Source organism: Biomphalaria glabrata, chromosome 6, assembly GCF_947242115.1.
Source record: "Biomphalaria glabrata chromosome 6, xgBioGlab47.1, whole genome shotgun sequence".
NCBI classification, from domain to species: Eukaryota; Metazoa; Mollusca; class Gastropoda; family Planorbidae; genus Biomphalaria; species Biomphalaria glabrata.
Genome location: NC_074716.1, coordinates 42,683,447 through 42,704,145, shown reverse-complemented (window position 1 = coordinate 42,704,145; position 20,699 = coordinate 42,683,447). Strand labels below are relative to the sequence as shown.

Genomic DNA, 20,699 nt, shown 5'->3' with positions numbered 1-20,699 from the left:
ATCAAGATGACCAGTCAGAAAAATAATGCTCACTTGGCAAAGGTAGTTCTTCCAGAAGGTGGTGAAGCTAGTTCTTTCAGAATGTGGTGAAGCTAGTTCTTCCAGAAGGTGGTGAAGCTAGTTCTTCCAGAAGGTGGTGAAGCTAGTTCTTCAAGAAGGTGGTGAAGCTAGTTCTTCAAGAAGGTGGTGAAGCTAGTTCTTCCAGAAGGTGGTGAAGCTAGTTCTTCAAGAAGGTGGTGAAGCTAGTTCTTCAAGAATGTGGTGAAGCTAGTTCTTCAAGAATGTGGTGGAGCTAGTTCTTCCAGAATGTGGTGAAGCTAGTTCTTCCAGAAGGTGGTGAAGGTAGTTCTTCCAGAATGTGGTGAAGCTAGTTCTTCCAGAAGGTGGTGAAGCTAGTTCTTCCAGAAGGTGGTGAAGCTAGTTCTTCAAGAAGGTGGTGAAGCTAGTTCTTCAAGAAGGTGGTGAAGCTAGTTCTTTAAGAATGTGGTGAAGCTAGTTCTTCAAGAATGTGGTGAAGCTAGTTCTTCAAGAATGTGGTGGAGCTAGTTCTTCAAGAATGTGGTGAAACTAGTTCTTCAATTATGTGGTGAAGCTAGTTCTTCCAGAAGGTGGTGAAGGTAGTTCTTCCAGAATGTGGTGAAGCTAGTTCTTCAAGAATGTGGTGGAGCTAGTTCTTCCAGAATGTGGTGAAGGTAGTTCTTCCAGAATGTGGTGAAGGTAGTTCTTCCAGAATGTGGTGAAGCTAGTTCTTCCAGAATGTGGTGAAGGTAGTTTTTCCAGAATGTGGTGAAGCTAGTTCTTCAAGAATGTGGTGGAGCTAGTTCTTCCAGAAGGTGGTGAAGGTAGTTCTTCCAGAATGTGGTGAAGCTAGTTCTTCAAGAATGTGGTGGAGCTAGTTCTTCAAGAATGTGGTGAAGCTAGTTCTTCCAGAATGTGGTGAAGGTAGTTCTTCCAGAATGTGGTGAAGCTAGTTCTTCAAGAATGTGGTGGAGCTAGTTCTTCCAGAAGGTGGTGAAGGTAGTTCTTCCAGAATGTGGTGAAGCTAGTTCTTCAAGAATGTGGTGGAGCTAGTTCTTCAAGAATGTGGTGGAGCTAGTTCTTCAAGAAGAGTAAGAAGTAAGTTGTTCTTAAAGGGATGAAGCTGGTTTTTCCAAAAAAGTTGAGGATGTAGTTGTTTTTCGTTTCCAAGAGAGCGGTATTCGCTGTTCCAGAGCTATTTATTCTAGAAAAGATGTGTTTTCATATGGTTCTACAGTTGTGTGTGTGTGTGTGTGTGTTTTAGTATTTGAAAGCTGCGCTTAAGTGATACTGCTTGACAAATATCCCGCGTCACAATAGCGGATCTTCAATGGCTAAAAAAAAGATAAGAACGCAAACATTTTAACTCCTAACAATGTTCTCTTCAAAGTCACTGTGCACTTAACTTTCAACTAACAAATCGATGAGAAATGAACATTGGCTTCGAGCGAACTTTAAAAAAAAATAAAAATAGACGTTTGGTATGCACTCTAGACTGATGTCTCGATAGTCCCGGGTTCTAACCCTTCTCGCTGCCCTGTCGTCATTAGGGATTTTTTGGGCTTTAATGAAAAAAAAATTCTTCAATGCTGAGAAGGAGCATCCAAAACCATGTAAAAACCTAAAACATTAAGCGAGACAAAATGTTTCGATTGTTTTCGGAAAATTAAACCTTGCACAGAAACCTTACTATAACCAGGTCACTCGCCTTTACCGTGGGCTCATCTGTGATATTCTTTCAAGCTGCCACTGTTGTGAACATAAAGAAACCAAAAAGGTCTTAACAACTTACACAGTTCACCAGACGGCCGGATGTCGTAACGGTTACAGAAAAGTCTCTCAGTTTCCGCTGTCTGACAGAAGTTGAGAGGGGCTTACGGAAGATGACAGGCTCTCACAAAATGTAACATTGTAACATTCAAAGCTGAACTGATCCGCGTAGATATTACCCCCCCCCCACACACACACACCAAAAAAAAGTGACCTTCATTACATATATAACTTTCTGACCAATGTATCATATATAGGATATATATAATCTGTCTAACCAATGTATAAAATAATTAACATATCCGATCTACTTAGTAGGCCTACAAACAAACAATATCTGATACAATTTTCGCAATTAAGATCATACATATGACCAACATGTTATTTCAAAAAATATATCTAGTATACTTATTACAAAAAATAACATACCTAAGTACTCTGCACTAACATATAAGCCTGACCAACTTATTATTTAAAAACTATTTCTGACCAACTTTTCACAAAAATAACATTTTCATTCTGCGTAAGACTTAAATTATTTTCTCTAGCCTACATAGCCAATGAATGACATGCCTAACGTATGTATACTTTAATAGCATGACTCTGACCTACTTATCCATGAATATTTGACCTACTTACGACTTACATAACACGATAGACCTACTTAACACAAAAATAATATATCTGACCAACTTATCGCTAACATAACATGTCCGACCTGTTAATTATTCAAATAACACAATTATAATCATTTCAGCTTGGTAGTGAGCAGCTCGTTATGGAGGCTTACAGTTCAAATCCTTACATTCCTGATCTCCTAGTTACGTTGTCTGGCTGTTTCATTTTCAACAAATTTCTGCTCAATCCCTCACCCCCCCCCCTACCCCACCCTCTCATGGCTTCTGCCGTCTGCAGAGTTCATTCTAGTGCAGTCCCATCAAGTCTAAGAAACGTACAGGCTAAATTATATTGGGATTTAAATCTTTAAGAGAATGTTTTTAAATAGAATTATGTGTCTGTGTGCTCATGAGAAAGGGTGGGGAGAGTGAGAGGAGTGCGAATAGATTAAATGTTGTATCTCGATAAGAATTCTGAGGATGCTCATTCACAATCCCCCCCCCCCCTCTCACCCAAACTGTAAAAATGTTCCCACCCTCGTTCTCACTTTCAGAAAAGTTAAAAATAGATTTTTAAAAATGCGCGCCAAATTAATAGACCGTATAAGATAATCTTTTCGTTTCGTTTTTTTTTAATTCAACGTCCATAGATTCCAAACGCGTTGAGGTGAGATGGAGTTTTCTTCCCCTGTTTTTTCGGAATTTAATTTGGGTGAGACGTATTTATTTTATTTATAGTAGACTTTAGTAATAGTATTCTTTAACAAAGTCTGACTCACTACAATAACACCACCTTTCAGTCTTACGTTCTGGACTCAGTCGTCTCCCCTAACTAAGACCAAGTGACGACAATGCCAACAATGTTGCATCATTCACAACTAAGATCTCTAACCTCTTCCTACCGTCACCGTCACACACACACACACACACATTCCATAACACCCTTTCAGATTTTGCGATCTATAGGGGAGATGATTGTTAATGTTATCTGTTTCTATGGCCGACAGTAAACGAGGGTGTCATGTGCATTAATCGCCTTTACTTTCCCAAAATTTGAGTACTCAGGGGCACCCCGAAAATCCCGAAATTTAAAATAAGTTTTCACCCAGATTCCAACTCGGGACCCTTTCGTTCGGAAGCCAGGCGCTTTACCACTCGGCCACAATGCCTCCCCACATTATCTTAATCATTCCTAATATTTTTTTAAAACAATATTCAAAGAAAAAGCCACAACTATAGGCCTAAATAAGCCATTAAAAACAACTTATAATGTTGAAAATTCTTTGGTATTGCCGATGCCGTTAAGCAGCTCACGAAACTTATAAAAGTACTTTAATTAACAATTTTACAGGTTTCAAACAGCTGGAGGCCAATGTTCATAAGTAGGAGAAATCAGAAAAAGTCTTCAAAAAAAAAAAAAAAAAAGAAAAAAGGTCCATGTGAAAGAAGAGAATGAGACCATATTAATGAGCGGACATGTCTGTTCCTTTGATAAGCAGCTATGGTTTTGGACCTAAAGGGCTAGAAGTTATTTCCCTAATTCGATATCAAAAAACATAATTTATTACCAATAAGTAATTGATTAATTGTTTTTTTTTATTGATTCATATAGTGTCTACGCCAGAGGTTCTCAAACTTTTTTGATCCGAGGACCCCTTTACGTAATCAAAACGGACCCATAAGTGAACTACCCTAATGCATATTATATAAATTGGTTCGTTAAGGACTAGTACGTAGTTAGACAGAAAGAGGGATTTGGTACAAGCTTTGTATTGAAGAAAAGGATAGGAAGCTATCGTGTAAATTAAAATTTATTTCATTGGTGTTTTCGAAACAATCCTCTAATTTTATTTATATAAGAAAAACGCAAATAATAGCACAATATATTTTTACTGTTTTCTCGAGTTAAGACAAGAGTGTCACAAGAGAGATCTGAATGAAAATAAAAAAAAAAAATAGAGAGCAGTTAACATTTAAAAATCTCATTTGACGAATATATAGTGGAACTAGACCGTAAGCGTTGAAGACTTAATTGTCTAGGAAGAAAAAATGACTGAAAAAAAGCAACATACAAAAGGCTTACCAACGTTGAATTAAGTAGGGAAAGAATAAATCGACCAGATGAGAACTTTTATTTTGTTTTTGCGCGTATTCGGAATAGATTTTAGCACTTCAGTGAATTGTTTTTGTGTTCATTGAAATAATTTCTAGCAACCAAGTGAATGTGTTGTTGTTTTTTTTTGTTGTTGTTTTTTGCGCTTTTACTAAATATCTTTTAACACCAAAGGGAATAGTTTTTGCTTCAAAAGAAATGAAACTTGGGGAGGGGGGATTGGAGTTGACCACCCAATTTAGCCCCTGCTCTTAGCTATATTCCATACGTAAATATTGAGTTGCTAATCTTATGTCTACTCACTCACCAGTCACAAGGAAAATATCCAGACTTTGAAGTTGACTATTTATTTACTCCAGCTGCGTAACAAAGAAATCCAGGAGTGAGGCCGTGTTCCAGCTAACTTATCCAAGCTGTGTACAAACAAACGTATCCAGCCGTGAAGCTGTAAACTGAAACAACTTCAGCACCGTGGTTATATTAATCCAGCCGTGTAGCTCGGCGCTTTATTCACGTTGTCATGGAAATACATTTACTTGTAGTCCAGTCATCAAGGTCAAGATGCTATACAATTTAAATATTTCGAGGGGGGGGGGGTCACAGAGACACCATGATGGCCAGTTTTGCAAAAGAGCCACACGATTCCTCTCACAGGGTCTTTTATTTCCAGTGCATTTTTTGATGTATCACAATATTTGTTATCTCAACTGCTGTAGATGACACAGAATAAACATCTATCTAGTTTAATAACCAATTCACTCGAGTTTTACTTTTAAGCTTAAGGGGTCTAATTGGATATTTTTATATTATTGGATTAAGAATACTGAATAAAACTAATGAAATAAAATCCTATCTATGTATACTTATTTTGCAAATTAAGACATGTCTTTATGAGGCAAAACTCATCACGCTACTAAAAGAAAAAGAATTATTATTATTATTATTACATATATATATATATAATAATATTGTTTAAGTAGTTTTTACTTAGAGCTGGCATAATAATATTTAGATTTTATTTATTGATTTTTAAATAGGGCGAAAAACAGTTGTTGTTGTTTTTTTTTTGGTTGTTTTTGTTTAGACTAGATGTAGACTTTATACTTGTTTTAAACTCTACTTGTAAGATAGACAAACTGCAGACTGTTTCATGTAGGCGACTTTGTTCTAATACTTAATTTGGATGTTCCTTCAGAATGAAAGGTAAGACACCCTAGCCCAAACCTTCCCTAGGACTGACAAGGGCGGTGGGGAAATGCGACGGGCAGGGCTAGAACCCGTGACCATGGGGATGACTGTCCAGGATGCATACCATATGATGAGGCAGCCACCCTAAAATTGATACTTAAGCTATACAAGTTTTATCCCTGTCTTTAAGGGCTAGTCTTAGGAAGCTATATATAAAATGTATTTTTAATCACCTACCTATCAGTCAGTAAACAATTTAGCACTGGTGACAATACTTAACGAAGCTCACATAACTCCTTTGAAATTTGTTTTACTGAAGAGCTTCGAAATCGCCAAGCTTAAAAACAAAAAAACACACAGTTATAAAACACACTCCTGAGAATGACTGTATAAACAGGTCCTATGAAATGGTGTACAGGTCTATTCATGGTCCTCAGCGTGCAGTCGACACAGGACTATCAACATATCGGCTAGTTAACACACGTATCGGGCTATAATAATCCTCCTGGTCAGTCGCTGTAGCAGGGATGGTAAGACACGGTGTGTTCCAATGTGTGTGTGCTATTCAGAAAGGCATTTCAAAAACTAAACACACACCGAGAAGAGAAAAAAAAATAATGGGAGAAATGAATAAGAGAAAAGAGGGGGGAGAGAGAGAGGGGGGGTGGCTGGCGGAAGGGAGCATGGGGACGCGGACCCTACGGGCTCACGCTTGCTTGTACACAGCGCACATGTAGCCGCTCACACAAGGTTCTTTCTCCTCTCTCTCTCTCTCTCGTTCTTCTGTCTACGCGTGCAGGGGGGGGGTTGTTTTCAACCGTGCAGTCCACCCTCTCTCTCTCTCTCTCTCTGTTTCTCGGACCTTCATCTCCTTCTATCCCAGTCACCCTTCTGATTTCCAAAAGAAGTCCTCCTCCCCCTCCCCTACTCTTTTTTCATTTTGTGACAGACGCACAGACCCACACACACACACCCAGCCAGGCATACACATGTCCGTCTAGTGCACCAGAGAAAGAATAGGGGGGGGGGTGAGTGAATCATCTCCCTTACGCTGGTCTGATGTTACGGCCCCTAGTCTGCCACCACGACAACACACACACGCACACACACTCACACATTCACCCCACAGCCACACGCGTGAGCGGGCACAGAGTCTCACACTCACACACACACAGGGACCGGAGTCTGGAATACATGTGTTAACAAGTTCTTTGTTTTTTGGTGCTCACAATGTCCTCGCCTTAATCTCTCTCTCTCTCTGAGTATCTCTCACTCTCTTAGTCTCTCTCACTGAGTCTTTCTCTCTGAGTCTCTCTCTCTGAGTCGGTCCCTTGAATCTCTCTCACTCTCTGAGTCTCTTTCTCTGAGTCTCTTTCTCTGAGTCTTTCTCTCTGAGTCTTTCTCTCTGAGTCTTTCTCTCCGAGTCTCTCTCTCTTTCTGAGTCTCTCTCTCTCTCTCTCTCGCTCCTTTATTTCAATCTCTCTCTCTCTTTTCACACTCATCTCTCACTTTCTCTCTCTTTACGTGTCGCAGAATTTCCTTAAACTTTTTATTCACTTTTAAATTCTCTCTCTAAATCCCCCTCTTTTTTTTTTCTTTCAATCCCTCTCTCCTCTCCATATCTCTCTATCCTCCTCTCCCCTCTTTTTCTATCTCTCTCTGCCTTCTCTTTCTATCTCTCTCTCTTTCTATCCTGTTATCCACTCTTTTTCTATCTCTCTTTCTACCCCTCTCTGCCATCTCTTTCTCTCTCCCCTCTCTAAACTCCTTATATCACTGTTTCTCTTTCCCCACTCCACTTTCTCTTTCTCTATCTTCCAAATAGAACAAAATAAACTCAATACACTACGGCCCGAAAGTTACAACAACAAAAAGAAGAGAACTTTCACACGAAAGTACACTCACACACACACTCTCTGACTGTGACATCCCAGGACAAAGTCATCTGTCATTAGTCCACAGTGATAGGGTGTCATTTTCTTTCAATAAAAAAAAAAAAAGAATGCCGCCATTGTTGACAGGTTAAAACATTCTTTAAGTCAAGCCTTGACAAAGCAATACCGATTACCGGAAGTACTATTGCCAACCTCGATGGGAAAAGCTAAGCAATGAACTGATGATACATGCCCTCGATCACTACAAACACCAGACAACAGATTAAGACAAAAACATGAGTTTCTTTGGTTTAAACGGATTTTCCAATACTGTGTCAAAAAGTCATCCTTTTATGCAACACAAACACACATACCACACACACATACACACAGATACTTAGGGATTAGCTAATTTTCTGAAAAAAATCTTTCGCATAAACAGCTTTTGTCCCACATTGTTTTAGAAACACCTTGTTATTGAGGTGTTGTTGTTTGTCTATTCTTTTTCTTTAAATCTATAGACTTATTCATTTTGGGGATAATCACACAAAATAGTGGACGACAGTAATCTGCTCTTTGTTTCCACTTAATAAGTTTTAGCTCCCGTTTTACGCTCTTAAAGTAATAAAATACCGCCATAGAACAAATGAAAGCGATATGAACAATTGTAGTGGCTGAACAACTGTAGTGGCTGAACAACTGTAGTGGCTGAACAATTGTAGTGGCTGAACAACTGTAGTGGCTGAACAATTGTAGTGGCTAAAAGTTTGTAGTGGTGATGTAAATGGAAGCTAAATAAAGGCATCTAAAAATGAAAAGAAGGATTTTGAGAGAGATTTTGAGATGAATAGACAAAAAAATGCCATATTGTCAAATAAACAAAATTACTTTTAACTAGAAGCGAATTAGGAGGAGCAGAGGCTGAGTGGTTAAGCGCTTGGCTTCCGACGCGAGGTTTCCCGGGTTCAAATCTTGATGAAGACTGGGAGTTTTAATTTCGAGATCTTTATAGCGCCTCTGAATCCACACTGCTCTTATAATAGTTTTTTTTTTTTGCGGTTGGTTGTCGTGCTGGCCACATTACACCATCATTACCCGTGGGCCCATGAAACAGATGACCTTTTCATCCTCTTCCCCTAGATCGCAAGGTCTGAAAGTGGAACTTTTATTTTTTTTTTACATGCGATTGAGCTAAGAACAGATTCTTCAGTGCTGAAAAGTGTACACAAATTATTACATGATGTATTAAAATGCTTTGACTTTCAATAATTCCACATTCTTCATACCTGATACACCAAAAAGCTTGATATTTATGGATTTTCGTCTATGCATGAAATTCCGCAATAAAACCCAGCTTAAAGCTGAATGCTGCTACTGAATGAATGCGTTTACCCTCCAATGACAAAAACTAAAAGTGTTCCGTCGTCAACTGCCGTCTATACAATCAAGTTGTCCTTGTTTTCTGAGACAATACATTGGAATAAGACGCGACATAGTTACTCATGCAATATCGAAAAACCTGTTATTTAAAAAAAAAAAGAAGTGTTCAGTGGAGTGAGGGAGGGTGAGTCAAAGGAGTGGAAATTGGCGCCAAAGTCCAGTTAAGCGTGAATGCATTATGGTAAAACTTGTCAACTCCAGGGGAAAAAAAAGTTGACAACATCTCCCCCCCCCCTCTTTCCCCCTCTCTCTATGTCGCGCGACTAAGCCTCGTCTAGAGAAGACTTCTGACACGTTACTCACCCGACCGTGACGAGCGCGCCGCTCCCACTCCTTCAAAGAGCTGAGCGCCTTGGCACGTGTCGCGCGCTCAACACACCAGTGAGACAAGCACACTTGTGACAAGGCGCGGATTACACGCCCCCCCCCCCCCCCCCAAGCACTGCGCGAGCAGAGAGGCTCAGCTGGTGATTTTGTGCTGCCTTCAAGGCGCCCAGCTATTATATCTCAAACTTTTTAGTCTCATTTGAACCCTTACCCCATCGGTTAGTTGGCCAAGCAGTTAGTGCTAGTAATCTACTAGTTTCAACGATTCAACCTGGTTTGAACATTTGAACATCGAAATAGTAATAACCAGTCTTCTCACTCTCCTATATTAATATTATCACTCATCTTGTTGTCTCTATCAGGGCGGCCTTAGGCAATTTGAGGCCCTATGCAAAGCGAATAGAGCTGTTTGTAGTGCAGTCTTGCCACCGTATGTCCATAAAGGATATTTAAATACTTAAAACAAAAAGCTTATCTAATAACAACACTCCTTATTTATTTACTTTTATTTTCAAAATCAACCAAAACTAAGAACTGGTTTAAATTGGTTAATTGATTGGTTATTTTTATTTTTATTTTTTTTATTTTATAATTAATTCAAGTTTTGTTAGATACAGTGAATAATTGTGTACAGTTTCAGCTTGATCCTTAGAATGGGTGTAGGAGAAATAACGTGTACAAAACTTGTACCAGACAGACAGAGCAAGTTGATATAAGCTTTGTCACAAAGAAATAAGCAATAAAAAACTCGTAGGGACTTTCCTGATAGATTAAACAATGTCAAGGACGCTAATAACTAATTTTAAAAAATCAGCTACAAATGGAAGAGCTTAGAAAATTGGAATCTGCAATGCTAAAATTCCACTTACATGATCATGTGGTTTTTTAATAATATTCTCTTTTCACCGGATACGCCCCAAAAAAAATGTCTGCCAAATCTTTCTTCATCGATATAATGTTTTAAATAATATGAGAATTTAATCGTAGACCCAGAAGTAACAAAATTAAACCCATTTCCTTTATATAAACAATAATAACTGTTTCAAAAACTATTACATGCTCTGTTTTCTGGAGAAGATTTGTTTACAAATCTGGGTGTGAAGAAAAAATGCAGATCCGATGCTCATTACCAAGAATCTGCTCAAAACTTTCCACATTCGAATGGGGGAAAAAATGGCCAGGAAAAAGAAATGAACGCAGGATTTCGATTTTATTTTTTTATTTTTTTTAAATAAATGAAATTTTGTTAAATCCTGGTTTCAATTAATGATATCAACGGAAGCCAGATGGAGATGTTTTAAAAAGCATAAAGGAATTTTAAATCCTGGGTTGAAAAATAGATTAAAATACATGTTTGAAAGTTCTATTTTTAAATACTGACAGGAAATGTAATGAACAGGTAAGTGTTTGTGTGGGTGTGTGGAAGGTGTTGTGTTTAGTATGTGTGTCGCATAGGTGTGTCTGTGTGTGTCGCTGCAGTTGTGTTTGTGTTTGTGTGCGAATAGAGCTCAGTATAATAGAAGCAATTCTACTTCATGTCTATCCAAGACCATTCGTTATACAGGGCCACAACGCTGACCTGTGACGTCGCAACCTGTGGGCTGTGGAGACCAATAACCCGAAAAGAACTAAGACGTTTCAAAGAGCTATTAGTCTCCACAGCCCTCAGGTTATGACATTACAGATCAGTGGGTGACAATTGGTCTAGGATCAATCAACTAGAGTTCAAAGTTCGTAGTAGTAAAATATTAACTGTCTTCTAGTTAGATCTCCATCGTGTCAACTACAAGTGTACCATAAAAAGATATACAGTTGCAAGGTAAAAAAGCATATGAGGAAACCCTACTGGTTCAGTATTCAGAAGGGTTTCCTATGTAAATGTCTGTTGTATTTGTCCATACATGTTAAATGTGCTCAGTAATTATAATCACAATGTGGTTACAAGCTACATTCACGTCCTGTGTAGTTGTTACAATGACACACTACTTACTATTTTTTAATGGTTTTTTTCTAAAATGACGGTAGGACCTAATGATATAATGATCAAATTTTGAAATATAAAATGCACTAAATACGTATATAAGAACAAACTTTTTTTTTCTACCACAAGCTCATCAAATGGAAGTAATGACAGAAGTATAACGCTAATAATGTGTACATGTTACAAAAAAAAAAAAAAAAAAAAAAAAAGAGGGAGTTTGTGTTTTTACAAAAAAATCTTAGGTGGCCCCTTGGAGTCATTTTGTTATCCCTATACCATGCGCCAATAAAATATTTAGTATTTCATCTAGAGAAGACCCAAACTTAATGGGGGAGACATACTGACAAAGAAATGAACCGAAGTTGTCAAAACGTAATGCAGAATAAGTATCTGACACCTGTCACTTTGTCCCCCATCACTCATGTCACCACTCAGAGAGCAGGTGGTAAATGACTGCAGCCTTTACTATTCCATGCGTTCCAACCAACCTTCCAACCAACCAATCACTCACCTTGATGTCGTCTCACCGCCGTTGGCCAAAATTTTACTTCCGGGCGGCGCGGAGCCACTTCCGCTGGCATTGATATTGCTGTCGCCAGATGGCGCTGATAAAGGCACTGTGACGCGCGGCTGCTGCTGTAGTTGCTGTTGTTCCCCTGGCTGTCTCTGGTGCAGCTTCTGTTGCTGCTGTTGCTGCTGCTGCTTCTGCTGTTGTAAAGTCTTTTGATGTTGTTTGTACCGTGACAGGCTAAAGAAGAGCCCTAGTATAGATTTGAGGTTGCCATCTTTGATATCTGCGGGATAAAGAAAAATCATATGGGCATTAAAAATAAAGAGACAAGAATATTTGTATGTGCTCTTATTAAGAGTTATTTGGGTCAAATTCTGTGTGTGGGGAAATAGTGTTAAGCACTTTTCCAATTCCCCTTTTATTAGACGTCTGTTAAGTAGGAGTATATCATAGCGGTATGATTTAAGGGGAGCTGAAGGAAAACACTTAGACCAGGGCGCCAGTGTACATCAAACCCTTTTAGGGATTTTTTATATATATAATAAAGCTTTTTGGGTTTACGAACGAAATGTGTTGGGTTGGGTTACATTAGAGGTGTAGTGTGAGAGGGAGAGATAATCAAAAGCAACGTGATTGTGAAATGTTTAAATAGTTTGTGGCTAACGCTAAAATCTCCCATAACACAAGAGACTTTCACTTTTGACATAGCCGTAAAAATATTCCTTCAATGTTCGCCTTTTGTGTCACGTAAAGCTCAGCAGCTTTGGGGATGAAAAAAGAACCATTTTGAATTCAAGTCTTATCACTTAGTATTCAACCTTTGAGGATTTCAAGTTGAGTCTTTATCGAAATGACAGAGAATCGAGATGAATACTAAAACTGGCCAGCTGATCGCTTATGGAGTTGACCTACTTAATGACCATCGGGCGATGGCAGAAAAAAAAAAGCCTTGTCCACCAAAGCAAAGAGCAAAAGTGACGAACTGGAGATCTGGTCAGTAGACCCAATCGCATTAATATTGGTTTGCCTCTGTGGAATCTTCAGAGAGGACTTGGGAGAAAGAGCTGCCAATGTACGCCTTTCTGTTAGGATAAATCTTTCCTAACAGCCAACGGAATAACGGCTACGCATAGAAGCCATTATTCCATAATGGACTTTTTGGAAGGTATAGAAACCATATGGAAGTGTACGCTTCAAACAAATATTTTTTATGTGTGGAAAATCTCCGTCACGTGATTAGTGAACTGTTTTATGAGGGTATTAGCCTCGCTCTGAGAACAGTATGGAGTTGCCTGATCACGGGGACAAAACAATGTTATTTCCGAGATTCGAAAAATACTGAATTATTTGTTTAAGGAATTTTTCACCCTAAAAAAAACCAACTATTTTTTACACCAATTCTGGTTTGGATTTGTGCTTGCGTGTGTTCGGATGTAGTTAATTAAAATAAGACGTCACGTTATAAGACGTATGTCTCTGTGTGTGTTACAGGTTTGTGATCGCTAGCCTGGTAGGAACGTGAGTAGCCTGATTGTAAAGAATGTGGCTCACTCTTTCACGAGATTGATACTAGGAAAGGAAAGGGGGAGGATCTAGGAATGTCAGTGAGTTGTTGAGAGAGAGAGAGAGAGAGAGAGAGTAGAGAGACAGAGAGGGCTGGAGAAGAAGAAAGACCAAGGAATCGAAACCAAGAACACCCGGGCTGTAGAAGATTCAGGAATCAATTAGGGCCACTCTTTGATCAGTTTCTCACTCAAACTCTGAAGTCAGGGAAAAAATTTTCTTAGGGTCAATATGTTTGCACGTATCAGAATACAGAGCATGATGCTTCAAATAAGTTGCAAAGACTGGCCAAACAAAAAAAAAGGTATCCTCAAAATTATCAACAAAAACAAATTGTTACCTAATTTAAAATTAAATGTAGTGATAAACTTGTCTTATTAATTACAACTAGTCGACCCACGGCCTAGCACACGCCGCTATTTTGCTGGGCCGGCCTAAGGCCACTGCAACCTATGCGACCGCAGTGGGCCCCGCACTTTCATAGGACCCGCGCTAATTGCAGGTGTAGATTATTAAATTACTTGAGGTCAACAATTCTCTTAGATAGATTGAAACATTAGGTAATTCTTGCTATTGAGTGTGATCTATGTAGGAAATAGAATTTGTATGACATAGTGTATGACTTCGCTACATGCGAAGCTCGTAAAGTAATTCTGTACGTAGTAAAGAATGAATAAAATGCAAAGACGAATTTATTTTCCAATACAAGCTCTTAAATTTCACTTATTATCCGTATCCCTACCCAAACTTGGCCTCGCGAAATCCGTTTCGCATAGGGACCCACAATAGTTAAGTCCGGCCCTGCTATTTAGTGACGGGTGAATACAGAGTAGATTACTTGTTCCACCCCCTTTTTTTTTCGCCACTTAAGTTACTCTAGTCCGACTTGCAGAAATCAAAGAGTGATCTTTCCTTTACTTCTTGGTGTCCAAACCGTTGAGCCATGAAAAGAATTATATATACAGAGAGATAGGCCCTTCAAAAGAGAAGATAATTACGTCCTACCTGTATCCATGTGTTAATCTAATTGTGCATGTTTTCCTGGCTGATTCAGGCAACCCGCTACTTGCCTTTATGGCACTAGGTGCAATCTTGTCATAGCATATTGAACAAAAGTGATGTGCCTTTATCTTTGTATTTGTAAGATATGTGTCTTATGTATTATAGCCCTTTTACTTTTTAGTCTTCTGTCCTGGTTCGGTTCTAAGCTTAGGGATCTACAAAGTGTCTTTCTCTAGTTAAACCTTGACCCCCCCCCTCTTTTTAGCTGCACACACAGCAGGTAGAGGAGGCGCCAAAGAACAACAAAACTTTAGTCACGGGAGTCGAAACATAATGCACAAGGATTTTTTTAAAACTGAAGTGATCATCAAATGGATTAAAAAAGTGAAAACCAATCTACAGACCAACATAGTTTCACTTAAAATATGTATTTTAAAAAATATGCATTGAAAACGCAAAGGCCAACAAGATCAAATATAAATGTTCTCATACATATTTATAAATGTACACTTGCGCAATTCCTTCGCAGATTTAAACAAATTGCCAATCTGAACGCATGGGCAGACAACTCTGACTGGTTGGCAACAAATGAAGAGAGAGGAAAAACATCAAGAATCTTTGACATTGTCATTCGATTCACACGCAAAGAACGCCGCCAAGGGGCGCCATCTAGTCCCCTTAGCCTCCTCACATCCTAATTCCCTCTGTTTCCAAGATTCTATTAAATACAGTGACCTCTTGAGAAAAAATATTCGAATCAAATGCTAAAATAAATAAATAAATGAAAAGGATTCTGGATTGTCATATGACCAGTGATGGATTTACATATGGGCAACATAAGGTATAGGTTTGGGCCCCCACTTGTCAGCCCCCCCCCCAATATTGTTCTGAAGAAAAGGCAAAGGAATAAATGATTATAAGAGGGCCCCATTTCTCAAATAACTTATGTTTTTTCGAGACTGAGTCCTGCATTCGACCTTGTTGCTATATTATTTTAGGGTTGCCACACAACTGCATGCGCATATGAGGAAAAAAAAGGAGGACAGGCCTTACAAAAGAGGACACCAAGGTGGACAATCCTAACAAAGTAAGAAAAAAAGGAAGGCAAGACTTTTAAAGGAAGACCAAAAGGAGGACAAGCCTTAATAAGGTAGACAAAAAGGAGGGCAAACTTTACAAAGGAGGACATAAAGGAGGAAAAAGAAAATGCAGGACAATGGTTGTGATGAGAAAAAGATGAAGAAAATCTAGTGAAACAAAGATAGACTCCCACAAGGACTCGGTCTTCGGACCTAAATGCCATTTAGAAACGACCAGCTGGTCCATGGTTCGAGTCCTCATAGGAACCTCTGTTTCATTTATTTCACTATTTTCTCTCAATAACCACTGTACAACAGTGGGTGTGGCAAAATATGTAGATCACAGCTAGGACCTCGTTGCTACGTAAAATACTGCTCTTCTCTTGTGTCTTTGAACTTGAAGACAAGTCGTATTATTGTATTTTATTATTTAGCTAAAATTATATAAAGACTTGTACCTACGAACATTGTGATTTTATATTTCAAAGAAAGAGAGACAGACAGATAGAGACAAAGAGAGAGACACAGACAGAGAGAGAGAAAGAGAGACCCAAAAAGAGAGAGAGGGAGGGACAGAGAGAGCGACAGGTAGAGACAGAGATACCGAGAGATACAGAGAGTGACGGAGAGAGAACTAGAGAGACATGTGAAGTCTTCTAGAAATGTACAGGTCATAATAAACTATCTAGTTTTCTTTGCTACTTATTAACACGACACGACACTACCGGTTAACTCCCTTGGTTCCACTGATCCTAAGAGTTTCAAAAAAAAAGAACGCATTCTGTTGCTATAGTAACGCTAATACTTTGCACACACAAGACTGACAGTGGCCAGTTCTAAACACACAAAAAAAGTCAATTTATCCCCGATACAAAACTGATTGATTTTACGTTTTTTTTTTCTCTCCTTCGGTTGGTTTAAAACTCTTATTTCTCTCTTATTTTCTTATTTCTCTCTTATTACTTGTTCGACCCAGATACAGAAACCTTTCAGAGTTTTGTGAGATTCCCTTAAACGTTGGGGGAGTATTCCCTGGAGCTGTTAACTCTTTCTTCCATCAAGTGTCATTTACATTTTTTTTTTCTTTTACGGTTTCCTGGAGATGAGTTTAGGATTGGTGGCGCTGGATGAAGGCGCTGGCTGAACGGGCGCTATGAGGAGATGACTTTGTCAATATGCTGAACGAAGAAAAAAATTTCGATTTTTTGGTTAAATATAAATTTTTAGTGAGCAGAAAAAAACAACAACAAGTTTATGTTGAACAGTTCCGGAAGACATCTTAAAATCAGAAAGTTAATAACCCCAAGAAGTATTGGTATAAGCGAATAGTTATGACGAACTGTGAGAAACAATAGGTACACTATATGCTTCAAATTGAGTTTATACATTTCATGGGGCGTGGTGCTAGAGTGGTTAAGCCCTTGTCTTCTGAACCCGAAACCTATTTTGAACTTTGGGATTTTTGGGGCGCCCCTGAGTTCACGTGAATGGGTTTAGTTGGGGAAAGTAAAGGCGATTGGTCGTTGTTTTTAGCAACATGACACCCTGCTAGTTAACCGTTGGCCAAAGAAACAGATAACCTTAACATCATTTGCCCTATAGATCGCAAGACCTGAAAGGGGGAACTTTAATTTTTTTAAAATACATTTCATAGTTGTTTGTGACACAAGGAAATCAAAGATCTTTATCTTGCTTCCCCTAAGAATTTTTGTTACTTAACTTTGAATAGGTCGAAAGTCAAAGTTCACTATTCAAAAATGAAAACATTTAGTTAATAATACAGATCTCTGTAACCGTTCCATGTATTGTAATGATATAATTTTGTTTTCCTTCTGGTGTTCAGTTAACTATTTTGCCCAAATTCAAACTGAATTTAAGAATACCAAACTTAAAAAAATATTTAAAAAAACAATCTTCATCTCAGGTTATAAATTATGAATGGTGTGCCATATTGCAAGAAAAGACTTCAGTATCCTTTTTAATCATACCTTTACTTTTTTTTTTTTTTTACAGTGCGCTTCTTGCAATAAAAAATGACTTCTGAAGATGAGAACGCAGGAAACAATTAATGCCGGGACTCCTCCCACAACCCCACCGTGGGAGCTTACAACGCTTCCTCAAACCCCTTGCCGGATGGAAGGGTAACGTACTCTAAAATTATCTTCATAAAGAACCTATTATAATATACAAATACTCTATAACCATTGTCTACGAAATCATTGTTCCGATAACAAAAGTCTAAAACCAATCAGGACCCCACGAAGAGAAGATACAGCGCTCGCCGAACTCACCAGTTAGCCAAGTGAGGCACGGATGAAAGCTTTCTCTTTTTGAGGTGCGCCACCGGAAAAAGTTCGAGAAACGCTTCTTTAATCAAAGGCTTTATTTTGGGTCAGAATCGTTAAATTATATAGCTGGGTTTAATAGTAATAATAATGTAATAATAATAATAATACATGTCATAATAATAATAATATTTTTTTATATCTTTGATGACATTTGTCTTACATTTATGCATTACACTAAACAAAACCTTTACTTTTATAATAACTTAGAATTATGCAAATGTTCTTTAAACTTCAGATTTAAAATACAAATATGAAAAAAAATCATTCTTGAGAAAAACAAAGGGGGAAAATTTGGGGACAAAATTACATTAAAAAAATTATTTAAAAATTTAGAAAGATAAATTGAACGTCTTTCGAAATAAAACTATTGTTTCTTTGCCTGACTGGCCCAAATAATGTATTCTCCCGCATTATCGAGTCCTACTTTTTTATAAACGGTTGCCACTGGTTTTATAAATCACTCAATTGTCTTTAGCTGGGGACAGGATTTTTTTTTTTTTTAGTGGAGACACTGGCACATTAAGCTCTGGCATTTGTTAGTCCTGTGGTGACTGGTGCTTGGTCTGAGTCAGACTGACAATCCTCTGAGAGTCAAACTTTCTGAATGAGAATTAGTGGGTAGTAATTCTGGTCAGATCACATCCAATTTGTCTTTAAATACATTTTAATTGGTTAACATTGTTGAATGTAGGTCAATGCTTTTTTTTTTTAAACTCAGAGCGATGTAACCATTGAGCTATTGACTTGTATTTCTTCCGTAACAGGACATACATATTATACAGAATAAGAATTGAAATTTCATTTCACTCTCTCTCTCTCTCTCGCTCTCTCTCTCTCTCTCTCTCTCTCACTCTCTCTCCCTATATATATCCACTTTTCTTAATCTCTCGTTCTTTTTCACCGTCTATTAGCCCATTTCTCTTTCTTTATCTCCCTTTTTTTCTCTTCTCTTTATCGCGGTCTCTCTATTCACATATAGGCAATCCCTCACTCCCTGTCTCTCTCTCTCTCCCTGTCTCTTTCTCTCTGTCTCTTTCTCCCTGTCTCTTTCTCGCTGTCTCTTTCTCTCTGTCTCTTTCTCTCTCCCTGTCTCTTTCTCTCTCCCTGTCTCTTTCTCGCTGTCTCTTTCTCTCTGTCTCTTTCTCTCTCCCTGTCTCTTTCTCTCTGTCTCTTTCTTTCTCTCTGTCTCTTTCTCTCTCCCTGTCTCTTTCTTTCTCTCTGTCTCTTTCTCTCTCCTTGTCTCTTTCTTTCTCTCTGTCTCTTTCTCTCTCCCTGTCTCTTTCTCGCTGTCTCTTTCTCTCTGTCTCTTTCTCTCTCCCTGTCTCTTTCTCTCTCCCTGTCTCTTTCTCTCTCCCTGTCTCTTTCTTTCTCTCTGTCTCTTTCTCTCTCCTTGTCTCTTTCTTTCTCCCTGTCTCTTTCTCTCTCCTTGTCTCTTTCTTTCTCTCTGTCTCTTTCTCTCTCCCTGTCTCTTTCTCTCTCCTTGTCTCTTTCTTTCTCTCTGTCTCTTTCTCTCTCCCTGTCTCTTTCTCTCTGTCTCTTTCTCTCTCCCTGTCTCTTTCTTTCTCCCTGTCTCTTTCTTTCTTCCTGTCTCTTTCTCTCTCCCTGTCTCTTTCTCTCTCTCTGTCTCTTTCTTTCTCTCTGTCTCTTTCTCTCTCCCTGTCTCTTTCTCTCTCCCTGTCTCTTTCTCTCTCCCTGTCTCTTTCTTTCTCCCTGTCTCTTTCTCTCTCCCTGTCTCTTTCTTTCTCTCTGTCTCTTTCTCTCTCCCTGTCTCTTTCTCTCTCCCTGTCTCTTTTTCTCTCCCTGTCCCTTTCTCTCTCCCTGTCTCTTTCTCTCTCCCTGTCTCTTTCTCTCTCCCTGTCTCTTTCTCTCTCCCTGTCTATTTCTTTCTCTCTGTCTCTTTCTCTCTCCCTGTCTCTTTCTTTCTCCCCCTCTCTATTCCTTTCGCTATCTCTTCCTCTTTCTTCTTTTCTAAATCTCTATTTGTGTTTCTTTTTTATCTCGATTTCTCTCTTTGCCCTCTCCCCATTTCTCTCTTCCCATCCTCTCTTTAACTCATCTCATTTTAAAGCGTCTGTTTGTGGTTTCTAGTTGTTTTTTTTTTTACAGCGCTGTCAATGGTAACAAAATCATTTGCTTAAAACGGGCAAAATCTTCTAGTGTTTGGGTATCGATTCGCTAATCTTATCAACTGCTACCGACTGATTGGGTGTCTTTTGCTTAGGTCACCGATCGTTTCCGAGTGAAACAATGTAGAAATAGAGGGGAAAATGGCCAAGGACTGACAGTAGAGTTTCTTGTGCTTAGTTGTAAGGTAAGTGGTGTTCGTTGGATAATAGAAAAAGTAGAATGTAAGGACTATCTATATATGTATGTATGTTTGTATGTATGTATGTATGTATGTATTTATGTTTGTATGTGCCACTTTTTCCCAGCTGGATAGATCCAAATGGAGAGCGAGCATAAATGGAAGAGTCCCGGATTGCAGATACTATACACAACAGTAGTTGAAAGAAGGGTGAAAATGCAACGGAGCCTGGTGATTACATATGCCCAACCTGTGACCGCAGCTGCGTATCAAGGATTGACCACTTTAGTCACACAAGAAGTTTCAATTGGAGAATGCAATATTCAGAGACGTAAAATGCCACAGATGTATGTATGTATGTATGTATGTATGTGTGTCCTGCACAGAAATCAAAACCGTTTGACCAATGTTGATAAACTTTGGTATAAATGTTCCTTGATCATGGCGTAGTGTATGTTTAATGTCCCTTCCACTACCAGGGGCACTAAAAATTAAAAAAACTTAAAATAAAAAAAAAATTCTCTATTAAAGAACGAAACTTTTTCACAAATCGGGTAAACCCG

At 38.6% G+C, this 20,699-nt stretch overlaps 1 protein-coding gene across 7 annotated transcripts in view; it reads right to left on the bottom strand.

Moving 5' to 3' along the window:
- The window catches only part of LOC106061977 (neuron navigator 3-like), a 474,243-nt gene that overhangs the window by 233,520 nt on the left and 220,024 nt on the right, over nucleotides 1-20,699 (bottom strand). For all 7 annotated transcript variants that reach the window (XM_056032697.1, XM_056032701.1, XM_056032698.1 and 4 more), the window contains exon 5: nucleotides 11,840-12,122. In XM_056032697.1, the coding sequence (XP_055888672.1) occupies nucleotides 11,840-12,122 (283 nt within the window). The remainder of the gene's footprint in view (nucleotides 1-11,839; nucleotides 12,123-20,699) is intronic.